We start from the raw sequence: 18,861 nt of genomic DNA on the forward strand, positions 1-18,861 counted from the left end.
CACGAAACAAAAATTCGAAACGATACTTTTCGCATTTTGAAAAATTTGACACAAAGTCCCATGGACCTAAATCGGGAGGTGGGGATGACTTTGAGAACAAAAGTTCCATCGCAGCAAATTTTCATTAAACCCACGTATTTGCAATATGGTAGTAAATTTATTATTATTTTCAGAGATATAGCGTTCGAGAATACCCTCTTAAATAGCAGCAGGGTAAGTCTTATATGGTTCACATAGCCTTAAATTTGCCGTTTAAGTCAGTATAAAAATTGCAGTTTTGCGTTTTCCGCCTTACCTGAATAGAAATGAAATGTTGTAGTGGAAGAACAAGGAAATAACTCGATTTTCCCTCCTGTGCCAGTCTCGAGGGTCTTGAAATTTGTTATTTTTATCTATGTTTGTGGCTCTCCAATGGGACGACGGTCGATTGAACGCGATTCAGATTTTTTTAACATTCCTTCAATAATGTCCCAATAATGATTATCGTTATGCTAAATAGGTACGAAAACCAGCGGAATGTCATTAAATCATCACATCGTTGTTATTAATTTTGCTATTTATCATCATTTAGCCTGTAGGTTTGACCCAGCAACGATAGATGCACGTATTTACGAGTTAATTTAAACTATTTGCACGTCACTCTAACTTCTCCTAATTTATTTTCCCCGCCGTTAACGGTTATGTTAATCCCTCGTTAAATTTAACAGAAATTGCAAAAAACACACAGACAAACACAGTTTGCGCTTGTTTACGATCAAAAGCACCTGCTCAGCATACAATGAGATTTTTGTTGATAAATATTTTTATTATTGTGAGATTGAGACATATGCGGTGGGCGGCCTTAAAAGTCGATTCAAGTTCGCAGCAGGATTCGTGTTTCTGATTGACTTGATGGATGTTACTAATGTGCAAATCCAGTGTAATTAATTATATCGATGATCGGGCTGACTTGCCGAATGCTGTTCATCTTAAATTCGCATTAGCAGTTTTAACAATGTTAATTTTGTTAGCCGCCTAGGGCGATGCAGAAGTATGGGCTCATCCGTGGTTCTTTCGTTGCACACAAAAATGAAGAGGAATTTTCTGAAAAGGAGTGAGACAGCCGAAATTCGCCAAGTTCTGATTTCCTTCAGCGGCGTGATCTGATTCACAGCAGGCCAGCAGACACAGCAGAAGCGAAAAAATAACGAAACATTTAACATCCTCGAAACAAGGAAATAAACGACCATTTATTCAAAACACCGGTCGGTATCTTTATATCACCCATTACCATTGGCACGGTCATAACTGTTTAGGAGGTAACGACAGTAATATAAATTAGTTCGATAGCACACTATACTACTACAACCATTATATACCATCAAACAACCATTATATCGGCCATTCATACCATTAAGACCATTGTCTAACGATCGCTAATCGATAATTGATTTTGAAAACCCGTTATCGCCCAATTCTTTACATATAATTATTGTCAAACGGCGGTGAGTCCGGCAATTCCGGTAGCCAGCAGATACAAAATAAGTTAGTACTCTACGATACGTGTAAATAAAAGAAGTCGAACAGAGCCAGATCCGGCAGCCTTTCAGGCCACAAAATATTATTATCAAGTCTTGTGGTGATTTCACTGCGAAAATGTGAAATTTAGACCATTGCAAGTACAAAAAGGTAATCATATTAGTATCGGTCCGAATTAGTAAAGCAGAAGGTCGACTGTAAAAGCAACAACAACAACAACAAATGTTGCAGAGTAGTGGTTGTCGCCACAGGCAGATGTAAGGTACCTGGGAGATTCTCCAAGTACTGCGTGAGTAAACTAGGCGATTTCGGTTAAAGTTAATATCGCTGAGATTTCTTGGGGACCTTCCCTGGTACGGGCGGGTGGCATTGTCAAGAAAGGAAGAAAGACCGCGAGGCAAGTGAATTGGTTAACGAGCGGTCGCAGTAATCGCAGTATTCATCTTTCTTCGATCGTCGATGGTCGCGACCATTCAAAGAAAATATTGTCGGAACTTTCGTCTCCTTAACCTCGATCCGAGTTACATATTCATCGAGAATTCAAATTGATAACCGATAATCCGAGCCAACGTAACAGTGATCTAGTTTTGAGATGACATTCTTGGTGGAATGAGGAACGTCCGGTGTTAATAGGTACCAGACGCGATACTACCACAGTGCTTTTGGTGATTTTGGAGAGTGCAAGGGATCTTTTTCTTTCGTAGCAGGTAAGTCTAGTGATCTTATCTTGAGTTTAGCGATAATGACGATTTGTGGCGATTGAAAAGCTTACGAACATTTACCTCCTTGCTGTTTATTAAAATCTTGCACATTTCTGACCATTTATGGCGACATATACCGCATTGTTATTTGCTGCTCGTTGGTATTCCAAACACGAGCGATGACACAATTTTCTGGTTTTTAGTCGACGCCGGTGACTCACACTAGACTCTCATTACCTAAGACTGTTCTCACTTTTTTTAATGAACGAACAAAAGGTCTGTGCTGTGCAAATGGCGTTAACGTTCGGTCAACGGTTGGGCAGTCATTAACGCCCACTGAGGAAATCGCTTCATCAACGGCAAAATTCTCGAGATACTCTAAAGGCGTGAAAACTGTACTAAATTCGACTAAAGATGTCGCTGGCACTGTGGCCTGTGTCCTATTTTCCGCGTCACTCAATGTAATCAATTAAAGTCCTTTTCTTAAGCTGGTCTTCTAACTCCATATCTCGAAAACGGTGTAAAACTTGGGACAGTTCGTTATTTAAAATCTCATCTTTGGAAAAGTTGTCTAAAACCAGACACGCCACTGCGTCCTCGTTGTAACAAGCCACCGACCCTTGCGTCAAAATTCCGTCAATAGAGCACCCGACTGTGATCTATTAAAAGCTCAGAGGCGTAGTCTGTTGTTCAAGCATATAATTTTCAAATAAAGAAAACTTTCTTTCTGGAGGTTGGAAGAGAATCTGGAGTCAATCCGCTTCAATTTTTTTCGTAGCAAGTCTAGAACCAATTGAGTAAATATCAGTAGCGTGCACTGCTATTTTGTTAGATAACTTCCATACACTTTTAGATTGTGTCGTAATAAACTGATCTGTTACAACACATGACAATCTCATTAGTGTCGTGTCTCACAGTGTTATGATAATATTTTACATCTTCGTCCTTATCTGCACCAGGAATGGAAGAAGCGTGGGCCTCTCATTTGCGTCCGTTTTCCAAAAACGACTATTTATATACGCTGAATTTGATTTAAATAGTTATTGTCTATTAATTAATTGTTTTGAGGTTCCTTCTCCGACTTTGGTAACGCTGTTTTGCCCTCTTTACTTGTTTTCTCAACAATATTCGCGATTTCCTTTTCTCTAACTTGAATGGCGTGGTTCCCCCAAATGCGAGGACTGTAAAGTAGAACAGATAAATCTAGTCATGACCAAAATCAAGTTTGTTCATTCGCATGTCTCCAGTGTGTTTTTACTTCCCCGACCATTATTCATCACACATTCCTTTTACTGCATAATTCATAAATATTAATGGCACCTATCACCAAACCGGCCTACGCTTCAAATTTATAGAACCATCACTTTATGGGCCCGGTTCCTCATAAAGTGACCGGAGATGTGTTGGTTCTAGGCTCGACATTGACACCGATTCTCTTGCAGAATCTAATGGAAAGTAATGGTTGTCAAGGTTTCGAGTGAAACTTCAGAAGGCGACATCGTGTGGCTGTTATCATGTGGTATTTCCAAGAGTTTGGCTTCCAATCGGGCCAATATTGTCTCAATGGAATGCTTTGTGTCGGTGCAGCCTGTGAGGAAAAGTTGCACTGGAACCTACAAAACCAGAGACGTGTAAGGTCGTGATCGTCATTTAATCACCATATTTTCTCTGGCGGCCCTGCGCGCCGTCGCTGACAGTTTTTAAATTGTATGTCGAGAGGACTATAACTAGACTATTCCTAGCCCTGAGATAAGTGAATGAGAGTTACTTTATCTAGAGGATGATGATTTCCCTTCATTTATTCATCTCTATTTTGCCATAATCAATTCTCTTGAGAAAATTACCTGAGCGTTGGCTTCTCGATTTTAAGAGCCAATATGTGAACCTCCTGTTGATTTTGTCATTAAGGTAGTATCTGTGTCATTATCGTATGGTTTATACGGAAATTATCTCGTTGAAATAGGTAGCAGGGTTTGCCGCATTGACACTTAAGCGTGAAAACACTAGCCTGCAACCTTTAACTAATCGCATCTTAGACAACTGCGTTTCCTGAGCAATTACGTTAATTTAACTTCAAATTTCGCCTAACTGCATTGTTTCCAGCCGCGCAAGATGCTCAGTGATATAATCTGATTCGTCCTTAATGGTCGACAATCAACACCGCTTGAGCAACGTTGACGAAATTTCCTTTTTTTGCTGAAGCAATTTCTCACTCAGTTGTTGCTTCTTCAACCACAAATCATCATTAATTAAGACCGAAAATGAGTAATATCGTTTTTAGATTTTCGCCATGAGCGCCGCAACTCTGAGCAGTAATAGTTCGGCGATAAAGCGCCTGGAGGCGCTGTTTAATGACGTACGACTGGAAAATAGGCCCTCTCAAGACGTTGTGGTCGAGGTGGAAAGGAAGCACAGTGCCAAATGCGATGTTCATAAAACCGCCCGAAGGGGGTCTTTGGGGAGTACCCTGCACCTCACCAATAGGTATGCGAAACGTATTTGAAGTTGGAAAATTCTCAGTGTCATTTGCTTCGTTAGGAGGGATTCCCTGGGAAACGTGGTGAGCCAAAAGAGGGACTGGCACCCTGCCGGGTACTTCGGAGGGGTCGGACCTAGAAGGGAGTCGATGCCCGCCTTGAGCAACCAGAACCATTATCTCAATGGAGGATTCTACAGGTAAAACGTGCATTTAAACTAGCGACAGACTTAGGGATGTGCGGTACATGACACGCCTCTACGATCCAAGTCCAAAACTACTTTAACGACCTTCGGACCCGCCCTAATTTTTTTACTTCAATTGTACATTTTTGAAATTGCAGAAAACGTTGTCTTGCAGTTAGTGATGGGTCCGTAGGGGAGTAAGTGAGGTCCCGGGGGGCAGAACGGAACTGCCCGGCTAATAACCGCCGGTGCCTCAATTCTAACATCGAAATTCCAAAATTCAATTAAATAAGAAAGTGCCAAGAACGAAAACAGGCGTTTCGAATCCAGTTCTGAAATTCAAATGTAATAGAAAGTATTTTTGTGGCCGAAGACAAATTTTGTCATATTATAAGAGCGCTGAAAACATCAAATTAGATTAAGTGGGGCTTATCAGAGCGTGCTGCAATGGCTGGTGATCAACAGTGGTACTGGTTCGTTTGTTTTTCTTCGAATGGTACCTCAAAAGCATCATCAGTATTTTGTTGCTCTCCGGCCTGGGCGAATAGTTAAAATTGTGTTTTTTCGTTGTAGGCGGAAAGATTCGTTGGTTCTGCCTCCGAAGAGGGAACTGGAGCATCCTAGTCAATTCTCCTCGATGTTGAGGAATAATAACAACAATAATAACAATAACAAAAGGTACTCCTTTGGCGGATCGACTTCCAGCCTGAATGGGAAGAATTACTTGCAGGTGAGCCTTAACACCTCCCGAATTGTCCCTGAATGGACAGGTGACCTATAATTGAAACATTTTAGATCACTCGACAGAGAAACAAATACGTTATAAGAATTAGTCCCTTTTAATGATTTCGAATTGTCATGGTGTGCAGATTATTTGCAGTAGACTTGTACATATTCCTTGAGTTTAAAAGCAAATTTCAAGAATTTTATCACGTATGAAACTGCTGGCCTACTGCATGGTCAATTTCTAAATTACATACCCAAAACATACGCCCCTTTAAAGAAATATATAGAATCTCAAATTTCAAACCCTCGGTATTAGTGCAAATTCACCTAATGGTCAGTTTAAAACGTCAGATGTTTATTTTTTAGGCACCGGGAGTAAATATGCGCAGAAACTCGCGGAACTACTCGTCTGACTCCTTGGACGCGCACAGGAATTCCTGGGACCCGGGCAGGAGAGGCTCTGCTGGTTCTTCTTGCGGCTGGGACGACCCCATATGGGAGAAGGTATTTACGGGTGGCGGGCGTTTAGCATCCAATAAAATAAACCTTATACCAAGTAAAAACAGTTGTATTGTTGTTTTTACTCATACATTAGTTTGACTTATAAACAAATAGTGACGAAACCAGCTGGCTAGTCAAGGCTAATAGAATCGATCTTTCCCAATTTGGAAGTGGAGACTTATAGCACTGTATGTCGTTTTCGAGTTTAATAAAACAAGGAAATCAAGCAGGTTCAACTCTGCCACGGTGGCTGGCAGACGGTTTTTGCTGATTCGGTTGATATTTTCATATATTTTTAATTGTGAGTGAGAATTGCACTTGAACTTTTACGCAGCAGTTTAATGCGTCTGAAAATAAAAAAAATATATGGGAATTCTCAACCAAAAAAAATCAAAAATCGTCCGGTGGCTTCCGGATTTAAATTTGTTTGATTTTCTTTTCTTAATTAAGCTCGCTCTTGAAATTCTTAAAAAGTTGCAGCCGTTTTCAGAAATCTTTGTGGCTTTTAGCTTTCCTCGCACAACCTCCAACTACACTTCACGATATTTGTAAACTCTCCAACAGCTACCGATCTGGTCGGTCAGCAGATCACTCACTGAATTTTGACATCTTAATGCTATAACAATTTGTCGATCTTAACACTTCGCTTTAAGTTGAACGAATTGCGCTTCGTTTTACAAAGTGGATCAGTGAGCATTAATGTATGCTAATCGAAACCTGCGGCCAATTAGTTATGTTCCTATAAGGTCTGGACGAAAATGGCAATTTTTCTGTGGGCGTTGGAAAGCTGCCTGATGGTACCTTTTTTTGGTTCGTGAGAATCTTGGTTTATATAGTTTTTTAATTATTAGTATTAGAAACGTTCCGAAACAAAACCGCCAAACGTTATAGCGATCAAGTCATCGAATGACTTAAGTAAAAAGGTACCGGGACGACTACTTCCGTTGAGCCCACATATGGTATTGTTAGCGTAGTACATGCTTTAAAACCTCTTGTAAAGCATGGAAAAAGAGATGAACAAAAAGCGGCGAGTCGGCTAATGCGTTGTTCGAGTACTCTCCCGGTACGTTTGCAAAAATTACAGGTACTATTACCGAAAGCACAGTTTTTATACTGATGCTCAGATGAGCCACAGCCTGCCCACTTACTCTTGTCGGCTGGCGGAGTCGATCTTTGCACGGTTTTGATATCTAGGTGCGTTTTGGTGGTACTAGTGAAAACGCATTTGTTCGGAATTGCCCGAGTTAATCTGATTGCCTGTGCAGGAGGTCGCAAATTTTTGCCGTGAGTACCTCCGTGACTCGTGACTTCTTGCCGATCCAAAGTGTGCGCCATAATCTTGGGTGGTAAAGAAAATGACTTTAGGTGTAGTTTTAAGACTAGAACTCCTTTAACAAAGCGGAAAACTAATCCTCGCCACTTGACCTCAACTTTGATTTAAGACCGGGTAAACGATTGTTTTCTACTGGCTATATCAATATAGTAACGCATTGGCGGTTCTGAGCCCAAAAACGAAGCAAAAGTATCCCGTGGAATGTTTCACGAAGAGACGTGTAAAATTCAACAAATTGTCAAGAATTGTAGGTAATTCTTTTCATAGTACTTCGCTTTCATTCGCCATATTGTCAACAACCGTAGACGATAATGAACATGAAGCGTTTTTACCCACTATTTACACACACATTTCCTGGTAGTTTTTTGAAGGTCGTTTGCGAGCAACTCATAAGCGCATTTTCCTGCCAATGCCCATTTTTTACTTATTAATAAACATAATTATTAATATCGCCATTGACCATAGTTGGTTCACATTTTTTCCAATAATTATCATGAATTTACCATATAGATAACCGGTATGCTAAGCCGTTAATTATCAATGTTAATGCGCCAATTTACGTCGTCCTTGCGAAAGAAATCGACCCATATCCAGCGCTAATAGGGCAGGATTGTTTATTCATTTATTGCCGGTTTTCAAGGCGGTTTGTACCACGGTTTTTGTCTGGATTTTTCCGTTTTATTTACATTTATATTTAACTATATTAAAGCGTAGTTTTTATATTGTCGTTTGTTGAAAATTTGTTTGTGCCGCAGGAGGCCAACGCCATTGTTAACAGAGCGAACTTGCCGTGTTACCTATTGCGTTCCGGTGGTGCGTAACAAATCAGAAAATGATTAGAATTATCAATTTTTTATTGTTTAATTACATAAGGAGACTTGTAAATGACAGTTATTTCAGTTAATTGTATATTTATAAATTGTGCCCGTTGAGGAAAACAATTAGATTGTCGACATGCAAATCTGGGCAAAAGCCTGTCTGAAGGAGATTATAATAGTTATTGTTGATTTGCTTCTTACGTAAAGAGTGCGCGCATTCGCTATACTTCCTAGTTTCTTGCCTAGGTTTTGTATGCAAGTTGTCTCAAAACGAGATAAAAGAATAATGTATGAAATTACCACGATTTATTATTGGTTCAGTGGAAAAAAGTCCATTATTTATTTATTTTCTTAAGTCCATGCTAAGCTTCCTGCAGCCTTCTGCGCCACTGATCGTGAGGCGGTTTTCATCAGCTACGGCTTCGTCCGACCAAGGGCGGGTGCGGGAGGATCTCTTGCCTTTTCGCATCTGACGCTTCCAAGCAGCATGGCAGCACGTGATTCCTTCGGAAATATTCTCTAAACGTTGCACGTAATCCGCTGAAAAAGTAACGCAAAGCGAACGGCAAAACACCATGTTTCGTGGATATAAATTACGGGATTAAAGTTGTTTTAGAACGGACAATCTGCACTTACTTTCTACATTCGACGATTTAGATTCCGAGCAAAGTTGCAGTAATATATATATAAATATTAAAAAAAATTATATATATATATATATATATATATATACAGGGTGGGCCACGAGTAACGCCTCGGAATTTCATGACAAAGCCAAAAGATCTTTTAATTGTTTCTTTTTTGAGGTGTATGCAGACTAACTGGAGCTGAATTTTAAAATTATCTTCAAAGTGTACAGAGTGTCCCAAACACATGTAATTGATCAAAGTTGCATTTTTTTAATGGGATCCCCTGTATATTATATAATTTTTGAACTCGACCATTAAAATAAGTTGTATTAAGGTTTATGGTATCTTACTCTAGCAGTTTTTGAAATAATTCAGTTTTTGTCAAGACGCAAGATAATTTTCAACACCCAATCTCTCATCCCATATTTAAGTATTTAAAACAAAATTTTAATGGGAAGCCATCAAGGGACCAAATTTTGTACTATAAAAATACAAAAAGTCGGCGAATTGTACAGGGTGTTCTAAAAATAGTGCCAAATTCGTTCAACTTTTAACTGGTAATAACTTTTTTAATTTAAATGGGACACCCGGTATGTTGTGTTACTGTTAGATGCCAAATTTACTTATCTATCGAATATCGTTAGGATTCTCTATACCTAGCTTTACTAATTTTCGCAAAAAACATACATTTTTATAAAAATATCTAAATCCCCAATTTTAACATCATGCCATATGAAATTGCTAAGATATCCATGCAATTTAATTATTTACTTGCGTATATTTGTATATTACAATTTTAGCAATATTAACAAAAAGCAGAAAACTAAATATAATTAAAAACAATTTATATCAGGTGTTCCACATGATGACCATTTTCTTCTATGCGTATTTTGATTCTTTCTTGAAAAGATTTTCTGACATTTTCTAGCATTTGTGGCGTAATAGAGGTAAAAACATTTCTAATTCTTATTTTCATATCATCAGTCGTGGTAGGAGGAGTCTTATAAACTTTATTTTTTACATACCCCCACAAAAAATTATCCATGGGGGTAAGGTCAGGTGATCTAGCTTTTTAGATTTTTAGAACACCCTGTACAATTCGTCGACTTTTTGTATTTTTTTAGTACAAAATTTGGTCCTTTGATGGCTCCCTATTAAAATTTTGTTTTAAAAACGTAAATATGGGATGGGACATTGGGTGTTGAAAATTATCTTGGGTCTTGACAAAAACTGCTAAAGTTAGATACCATAAACCTTAATGCAACTTAATTTTATTTTAATGGTCGAGTTCAAAAATTATATAATATACAGGGGACCCCATTAAAAAAAATGCAACTTTGATCAATTACACGTGTTTAGGGCACTCTGTATACTTTGAAAATAATTTTAAAATGCAGCTCTAGTGAGTCTGCATGCACCTCAAAAAAGAAACAGTTAAAAAATCTCTTGGCATTGTCATGAAATGCCGAGGCGGTACTCGTGGCCCACCCTGTATACACATATATATCATTTTTTTCCCTTTACATCTGAATACACATGCACAGGTCCACGTTATTGAATTCGAAAGCTTCTGCCGTTGCACAACAGCTCAATTAAATTTATTAGTTTATTGGGCATACTCTGGGCTGTAACAACCCAATTGCAATGTTCGAAACTGGTTATTTTTGCATAACGAACGAAAAGCGTTGCAGACGTGCCGATTACGCGTGAAAGTTGCCCCCGGAAAATGATTTAGTGCCCATTTGTTGGGCCGACCTGTCTCGATTTAAGCGATTTTCCCAAAACAACGCACGCGCTCGCGTGGGATCCACCGAACCGTCCGCATCCAGAAGTCTGAAAGCTGGAAATCACGAACGTCGATCTGTCGTTATCGCCAGCGGTTCGGTGACACTTTTCGAAACGCGACCAGTCTGGTCAAATACGAAAAAATCGTAAAAAAAAGAAACAAGTGCGGCAAGCAAATTGAACGTTCTCCATGAAACGTCTCCCGCGCGGTCCCCCGTAGAAACGTCTCGCCTGCGCCGCGTGCGTAAGTGCAGGTAAGTGTGTAAGTTTTTTTACTTCACGGCAAACCTTTTTTTTTTCGCAAAAACGAAAGTGAGATTTCGCTTCGGACCAGGAGCCGATAATTAAAATCGGAGATTATGGATGCGATTATTATCGTATTGGGCCAAATGTACGTTTCCGTAATTAAATGGATATCTTTGTGATTTGCGACGATAAGACCTGCCGTTCGCCATAGGGAAAACGGGGGAAAAGCACGTTTAGGCTGGTAGATAGGAAATCTTCGTAATTAGTTGCCTTTTTAGATTTTTGCGTGCCGAGTAATTAATATGGCTTTTCGTAACACCGAGCCACTTTACCTACTCTACTTAATGACGAAAACTGTTAAATCTAGAACCGTACATCGCTTCATAATTCCCCTGTTTGAAGATCGACGCCAATTAATACCTCTTCTCAGACCCGACAGACCTCTTGCGGCACCACAAAAAGTGGACCGAAAAAAAACTATGGTCATATCGGTTACAGAGTGTACCAGAATGCGCCCCATAAATTATCTAACTGCGCTAATGCTAGATAAATAATTGTTCGGTTCAATGGTCCTTGAAGACATCTTCTTGGACAACTGACGGTCTAATCAGCTTCTTGCTAATTGCCGCTGTGAGAACGAGGTCTAGTTTCACCGGAGTTTAAACGTGGCAGTCGAGGGGGTTCGCGGGAAACGCCTTCCGAGTTCCTCTCTTCCTTGACGTTCTACGAACGGTGGGTGCGACCCTCCGACCGGAAGAAAAGGTTTGAGAACCGCAACCCGTTTCGGAATTTCCATGCGTAATATACTGGAGGTGACAAAGCGGCCGGCACGTCTAACGTTGACCCGAATTAACGCGCCAGCGAAGTGACCAAGAAACTGAGTTCAAACATTTAAAGTTTAACACGTTTTTCGAGAATACCCTACGTGAGCTAATGAAAACTGTTATTTTGTTGTTACATTGTCCTGTTAATTAGGTTATGTTTATTGCTACTATCGCCACACGTTACATTTGAAATTACTTGCGGGTAATTAAAGACCGACCGTTAAATGAAGACCCTGTAACTCTGCCATGCACCTTCTCTTCGGTATACCGTGCTGGCTCTATTTCGTTACTCAGGTCGCGCCCGCCTTAAGGTCACGATCCACATCAAAGGCACTTCTCCCCTCGACAACCCTCAGTCGTGTTGTTACTTGAAATGTATGAAGAATTGTGCGTATGGCTCCAGATTTAACATCCCCGGACGATACCGGTAAAATTAACATAAAAGAAAAAAACGGTTATTAGGCAAAACCACCGGAAAGCGTTCCAGAAAAAGCGGTGATCTTGGAAGGTGCAGAAACCTTCCGCTCTATCGAAATTCACGCGTTTCAGAACCAAAAATTAGTCTCAATGCGAGCAACCGTCCCGGTCTCCCGACCTGACCCTCGCGGACTTTTGCAAAATCAACCCGCCGAGATATGCATTTTTGCCCATTGGGGGTCGCAACTGGCAAAAAACCGCACCTTAGTGGGTCAAACCAGTCTGCATCGGGTAGCCGTAATCTCTTCGTTGGCGAGCGGGCAGTACCGTCTTGGTACCCGACTGAATCGCGCTGTCGAGACGAAAGGAGAGTGAGTGCCGCGCTTTCGTCGGATAATTGTGCTACTAGGGAAAATGTGACCAATAAAACGTTAACCTAAAGAGGAAACTGAAGTGTAACATGGGCGATATGATGTTAAAGCAGCCCTTCCCGCATCACCACGTGCAACGTTGGCAAAGCAGCGACATGCTCTCCTCCCGAGGGGTGTTCCCTCCCTTCTATCCGCAAGCGAACCCCAAACGCATGTCGTACCCGTTCCGACCCCCGGACCCGACGGTGTGGCGGGAGTTCCGCCCTCCGAACTTCGGCTACCCCCCAAAAGTGCGGGACTACCACATGCTCCCCTCATTCTACAGAAACGTGATGCCTCCCCCGCCCAATCCGAACAGACTTTTGATGATGGATCCGAGGAGGTGGACGGCTCCCCCTCAGCAGCAGCAGCCCCAGCCACCCCCTTGCCAGTGTGCCGGCTCGGGGGGAACGCGGAGTGTGAAATCTAAGTCCATGGAGGACGTGAGGGAGTTCGTGATCGAGTGGGGGGAGAAGGACTACAACGGGAACGATGTAGGTCCCAGAGTGAAGGGCCGGGCGGAGGGAAGGAGGTCCATGGAAAATTTGTTGGAAGGCAGTGTCAAAAGGGGTAGTCCTCCGGGGTTGAGATTAAAGCCGGGAAAAATGAACGGAGATGGATTTTATCGACAGCAGGTGCGTGCTTTTTTTTTGTTTTTTTTCGTTGGAAGTCCCTGGGGATGCAAGCGGGCAATCAACCATTCCGTTAGAGTATGGTCATCAATTGTCCGAGGTGACTTTTGCCTTTGTTAAAGTGGATCTTGCGGTTAAGTATCAATGGAAACCGTGTTACAAAAGGGAAATCTCCTGTGACTAAATCTGGTAGTTTCGCAGGCCAATGGAGCAAGTTGGTCGGAGGGACGATGCATGGTTAAAGGGGTTTCGATTCCGAATGCCGAAGCTGCTCCTGTGAATTTCATTTCGGCCGTATTTTCCACGTCCCTGATTTCCGCTTTAGTTTCAAAAATTTCGAAATTTTGGGAAATTAGGAGGAAAGCTTCAGATCAAAAAAAAAAAAAAAATGTTATGTTTCAACCGTCCGTACCGTACGTTTGCAATTCGTTAGCTGAAAGTAACCCGAATGAGTTAGATCCAGAAGTCTGGATTTATCCCCCTCAAGGCTTCGCTTTCACAGTAACTCAAGCAGGTTGAATGAGCACTTGAACCGGGAAAAAACCTGAATCGACCATCGAGTGCTCGTCCATATCCGATGAAAAATGAAAGTGTAGTAGCGCTTAAAACGACGCTCACACAATTTGCATAAAAATCGTAAACTTTCCTTCAATTATAATTAGTTAGAGAGCATAATTTCGTTTTATTGCGACTTTTCACGAGGAATATGATTTATCGAGACATTAGAAATTCTATTTATCGTTGACCATCATCTGGCATGACCGATTGAAGAGAACACATACGCCTAATCTCTTTGTGATCAATGACGCTAATTGCCAACCCGTGGTGAAAACACCAAGTACCAATTTCGTAACGCTGGGTACTAATGGCTCATTAATAAATCGCGAACAGATCGATTTCTTGGAAACTAACTAAATCATGACTAACAAGTTTGGGCAACTATATTGTTTCATTTTCTAGAACGTTGCAACATCAAAACGACTCGTAAAGAACGGATATTCGTGTGCTTTCTTGCCTGCAATCGAACCGGAATCACCCGTTTAAAGTTCCCTCCCTAAACTGCAAGACCAGCGGGAGCTAAAGCCGTTTTTCGAGTCGTCCGCACTTAAGTTAGTCGGGATCGATCCCGGTCCATAATGAAAATGGGCTTGTTCCTCTCAGTCGGCGTTCAGCTCCAAGTTTCGGCCGGGCGCCCGTCTTCATCGATGGAGGCCAAATCGGGTCGGTTGGGGGGACTTCCTCGAAAACGAGCTATATTTTTTCCGGTTTCGTCAAAGAATCCCGGATTGATTTGCTTATTCGATTCCGCGCAAACGTTCGAGATGCCAAAAGTAAACCGTTCGAAAAAAGTCGGATGGGACTAAATCCGGATTTCCAGGCGGCGTTTGTCTTTTGCTGGGCCAATTATTTTTCTCTTCTTCCCTAGTTTTTCCACTCTGCCGCCCGTCGGTTCGTCCCGCGGAGACGAAAGGGGGCTCGATCTAGGTGGCGCTTTTCGAGGTTTTCCCTCGCTTTTCGACCCCTTTTTCGCGCGAGTCAAAAGCGGGTCGAGGTACCTCGAGAAATTCTCGGATAAAAATCATTTGAAAAAGAAAGTAGCGGCATTGTTGCCATTCCCAGGCCTCACCGGACAGCACTAAGTCAGTTATTACTTTTCGCGTCGATCATAGATTATCTGAAATAACTCAACGATTTGAGCTCTCACTTTAATTTGTATTTATTATGGTTAATCGTTTGTTATAAATATCGCTTTCGTTTGGTTTCTATTAAACGATCGATGGCCGTAGTTCCTTCTTTCATCAGTTTCCCTTTCGGTTGCTGGTGTTGTCGTTAATTTGTTAACTTCGCAGAAGTCGCAAAATCGCATATAGCCATAAAGCGTTTCTCCACTTCGGAGTCGATCGAGGTAGGAACTGATGAAAAATTTTAATGATTTACCTCACAAGAACTTCGTAATTAATTACGTATTGTTCCTTGAGGAAAAAATGGAAAACAGGCTTGTTCGGTACACCTACCGCAAGTTTGACTAGTTAAAACAATACCATTCCTATAATAAGCCAATGATCCAATTATACCATTCTTACAACTCGTTCCAAATAACCAGTCACCTGTGACTATTGTTTACCGACTTCTCTAACGATATAACTCAATATGGACAACTGTATTTAGTTTCGTCGAGCATTGCAAAAAACTACTTCAGGAGGAATTTCGTCTTCCTTTTAAACTCGTTACTATTTAAAACGCGTAATGGGAATTGTAACGTTTGCAAGACAATCGCAACATCTGCTCCTCATATCGACAGTCCGTGCTGAATCTGTGTCGATAAGACTCGATTTCTACCGTTTAAATCATCGTGAAATTACAAAAGCAATTCTATAGGTGTTAAGTCTGGCCGTCAAGCGGGCCCGCGCACCTCACCTCAATCAAATTTTAAGACAAACGCGAAGGCACTTGTCGGCATTAATTTCTACATCTAGGTTGACGAAAAATTTACCCTCTGGGTTAGTTCCGGGAAATCCGAACGGAAATTTGTAAACAAACCGAATTTCACGTGGGGCCGCGTGGATACCAAGTTCGGATTTGTGCGGGCGGAAACCTCAAGGGGGCGCTTCAGGTCAACGTGGTTGACGTTATCTTCGAGTCATAATGAGTCGAGACGATTGAGATGATGTGACCGATTTCGGTTGAAAATGCAGGGCCGCTGGAGTGGAAATGTTGAACAATCAATTATTAAGTTAAAAGCTAAACAATAAATTATTTTTTAGCCAGATGCAAGAGTGGAACTAGTGTCGGTCTCATAATCAAAAGATTGATAGTTAGAGAATAATAGCTTTTCACGCAGAAGTTGAGCGTAATGTTCCGCTTTCAAAGGCACACCGAATTCCGTATTTTTCTGCAGTTAATACGTTTGAAAATATCAGCAGGTAAATGGGAAAAACTTCAACCACTTAAACGCGGACCGTTTCCAGTGAAAGCGCAGATTGTCCATCTGTTTCTTGTTAACCGTCTGATCTACGACAATGACAAGCTGCAATTTTTATACTTCTGTTACATTTTTCCCATGAAGCCGTAAAATGTAACGATTCACGCACAATGGTGCCGGCACCGTACGTCATCCCCATCGAAACTGTTTAATGTTTTTTCTTCTTTCGTTTTCTGTAGCCGTCTCCCAGGAACAGCTCGGAGGGCGATGGTAACATCACCGACTCGAATGGTACCCCGAAGCCGAAATTTGTAGCGGTGACGACCTTGGAAGATGTGCAAGCGGTCAGATGCGCGGAATTCCATCCGGGCAGTCAGCTGTACGCGGTGGGGTCGAATTCGAAGACGCTTCGGATATGCGCGTACCCCAAACTTGCCGACCTTCGGTAAGTGCTGTCAATGTTGTAATACAATTGTATACGTCATTGTCTACGTACTTTACGCGACTCGTTATCCGGACCAAAACATTGCCGAATGCAGTGTCCTGGTTGTGCTCTCAATTCTAAAGGCATGAAATTCCTTTCAGGGAAGAACACCAAACGTATCAACCGATGGTGCTGTTCAAACGCACGAAACACCACAAAGGCTCCATCTATTGCCTGGCGTGGTCTCCTGTGGGCGACCTCATGGCCACCGGGTCCAACGATAAAACTGTCAAATTGATGAGATTCAACTGTGACACGTCAAATCTGGAAGGAGACGAGGTGAATACAATGTCGTGATGTCATTTGTCATTGACGAAACTCCGCCTTGAATTACAACATTCCAAGAGACCAATCACGTCTCGTGTGTCTGCAGTAATTTGACATTTCTATCATGCTTGTTGCTCTACTGCAGCTGCTATTATCATGCGACTCTAATGTAACTTTCATATCACTTCATTTCACATGTAGATATTAGCAGACGCACGTCAATGGCATCAAACTATGTCATTATTTTATCTGGTTAACTTAGTTAAACTTTTTCATTCTTTTGTGACGTCAGGTGGAGCTGTCGATGCACGACGGCACAGTGAGAGACTTGTGCTTCCTCGAAGACACAACGAACAAGTCCAGTCTGCTGATCAGCGGCGGCGCGGGCGATTGTAAAATTTACGTCACCGATTGCGCTACTGGCACACCATTCCAGGCACTCAGCGGACACACTGGACATATCTTGTCTTTGTATACCTGGGGCGGTGAGTCTCCTTTCTTTTAGTTTTTACAACATGTTTCCTGTTTTGCATCAATAAAATAGGAAGGTTTCAGTTAGTTTTACGTTTAATTCTCTGATAGCATAAAAACAACTTCGAACTTATTAAATTTTATTTCTCAAAATAAAGGACTAATCCTTATGAAATGTGGAACTGTTTGAGGATCGAATGTTCTTGTTTCTGGCGCGAGTATTCTATTCTGATACTCTTTCTAAATCTATTATGCAATTAGGTGCCATGTTCGTGAGCGGTTCGCATGATAAGACAGTGCGATTTTGGGACCTGCGCACGCGCGGCTGCGTCAACATGGTGACGCCGCTGACGCAACCGGGCACGCGGCAAGGCAGTCCTGTCGCCAGCTTGTGCGTGGACCCCAGCGGACGCCTGCTCGTATCAGGCCACGAGGATTCGTCCTGCGTACTATACGACATTAGAGGTGGACGTAACGTGCAGTGTTTCAAACCGCACTCGGCTGACATTCGCAGCATTCGCTTCTCACCCTCGGCCTACTATCTACTTAGCGGTGGCTACGACAACAAATTAGTGCTAACCGATTTGCAAGGTCAGTCCCTTCGGTTCTGTCGACTGAAAGTAGGGTTAGAGTTACGTTTTTGACAGGTGACTTGACGCTGCCGCTACCAAGCGTCGTAGTGGCGCAGCACAGTGACAAGGTCATATCGGCAAGATGGCATCCCTCGGAGTTCTCATTTCTCTCCACCTCGGCTGACAAGACGTCGACCCTCTGGGCGTTGCCTCCTGTTTGAGTTAACCTTGAAATCCAATCCCAATGTATCTTCGTCTCCCTTTAACTCACGCTTACCTCTATTATAAGTCTGAACTAACCTTCAATACTCCCCTCGTTTACTTATGTTTAATTTTGGTAACGTTGTGCGTTGTCGAATCTTGGGATATTTGTGCGAAATTCTTAGAGAAAACATTGTATAAAACAGAGTTATTATTATAAACAATTTACCTAAAAATGTGATGTGGCACAAAAGGCTTATTCTCACTTTCCTACTAAATATTAAAATTGTAAATTATTAAAAAAAAAAAAAAATAGCAAAAAACGTTTGTAACGATATTGTAAATATTAATGTGTTATTTTTACTGATACTTTCTATTAGCTGACGTGTATAAAGTTGTGTTGAGGGGTCGTCCCTTAGGGCGCCACTGATTCGTTGATTTAACGGTTACAGCTATGATTTATTCGCAGTTTACCGAACAAAAGTTATTTAATGCTAGTTATTAATAGTCGTATTAATATCAATGTAATTCAAATAAACATATGTAATACTAAACATGTTTCATATACCCACTCTTTCAATGTAAAAAAAATTAAAGAAGAAGGAATGATGCAGTGGAAAGTATTCGTGACGTAGGAGATTGATTTAGTCAATGTTCTTTGTGTGATGGCATTTGTTGGACGTAAAGGATCGAGAAAAGTTTTCTCGATATTTGGTGAGCATGCCTTGGACTCGGGATTGAA

The 18,861-nt window shown here is 41.5% G+C and overlaps 1 protein-coding gene across 18 annotated transcripts in view; it reads left to right on the forward strand.

Annotated features, from left to right (window-relative positions):
• The window catches only part of LOC136348247 (WD repeat-containing protein 47), a 31,388-nt gene extending 12,715 nt beyond the window's left edge, over positions 1 to 18,673 (forward strand). For 10 of the 18 annotated variants that reach the window (XM_066298918.1, XM_066298916.1, XM_066298917.1 and 7 more), the window contains 10 exons: positions 174 to 213; positions 4,501 to 4,703; positions 4,758 to 4,895; positions 5,454 to 5,610; positions 5,973 to 6,110; positions 16,364 to 16,569; positions 16,710 to 16,887; positions 17,168 to 17,360; positions 17,608 to 17,937; positions 17,994 to 18,673. In XM_066298918.1, coding sequence (XP_066155015.1) covers positions 174 to 213; positions 4,501 to 4,703; positions 4,758 to 4,895; positions 5,454 to 5,610; positions 5,973 to 6,110; positions 16,364 to 16,569; positions 16,710 to 16,887; positions 17,168 to 17,360; positions 17,608 to 17,937; positions 17,994 to 18,139 — 1,729 coding nt within the window. In that variant the 3' untranslated portion in view covers positions 18,140 to 18,673. Of the gene's footprint in view, positions 1 to 173; positions 214 to 1,623; positions 2,226 to 2,465; positions 2,496 to 2,985; positions 3,001 to 3,718; positions 3,851 to 4,500; positions 4,704 to 4,757; positions 4,896 to 5,453; positions 5,611 to 5,972; positions 6,111 to 12,435; positions 13,205 to 16,363; positions 16,570 to 16,709; positions 16,888 to 17,167; positions 17,361 to 17,607; positions 17,938 to 17,993 lie in introns of those variants that run through there. The other 8 variants (XM_066298920.1, XM_066298934.1, XM_066298933.1 and 5 more) reach the window with 6 other exon arrangements.
• The last annotated feature ends 188 nt before the right edge of the window (positions 18,674 to 18,861 follow it).

Source organism: Euwallacea fornicatus, chromosome 32 (assembly GCF_040115645.1).
Source record: "Euwallacea fornicatus isolate EFF26 chromosome 32, ASM4011564v1, whole genome shotgun sequence".
NCBI lineage: Eukaryota > Metazoa > Arthropoda > Insecta > Coleoptera > Curculionidae > Euwallacea > Euwallacea fornicatus.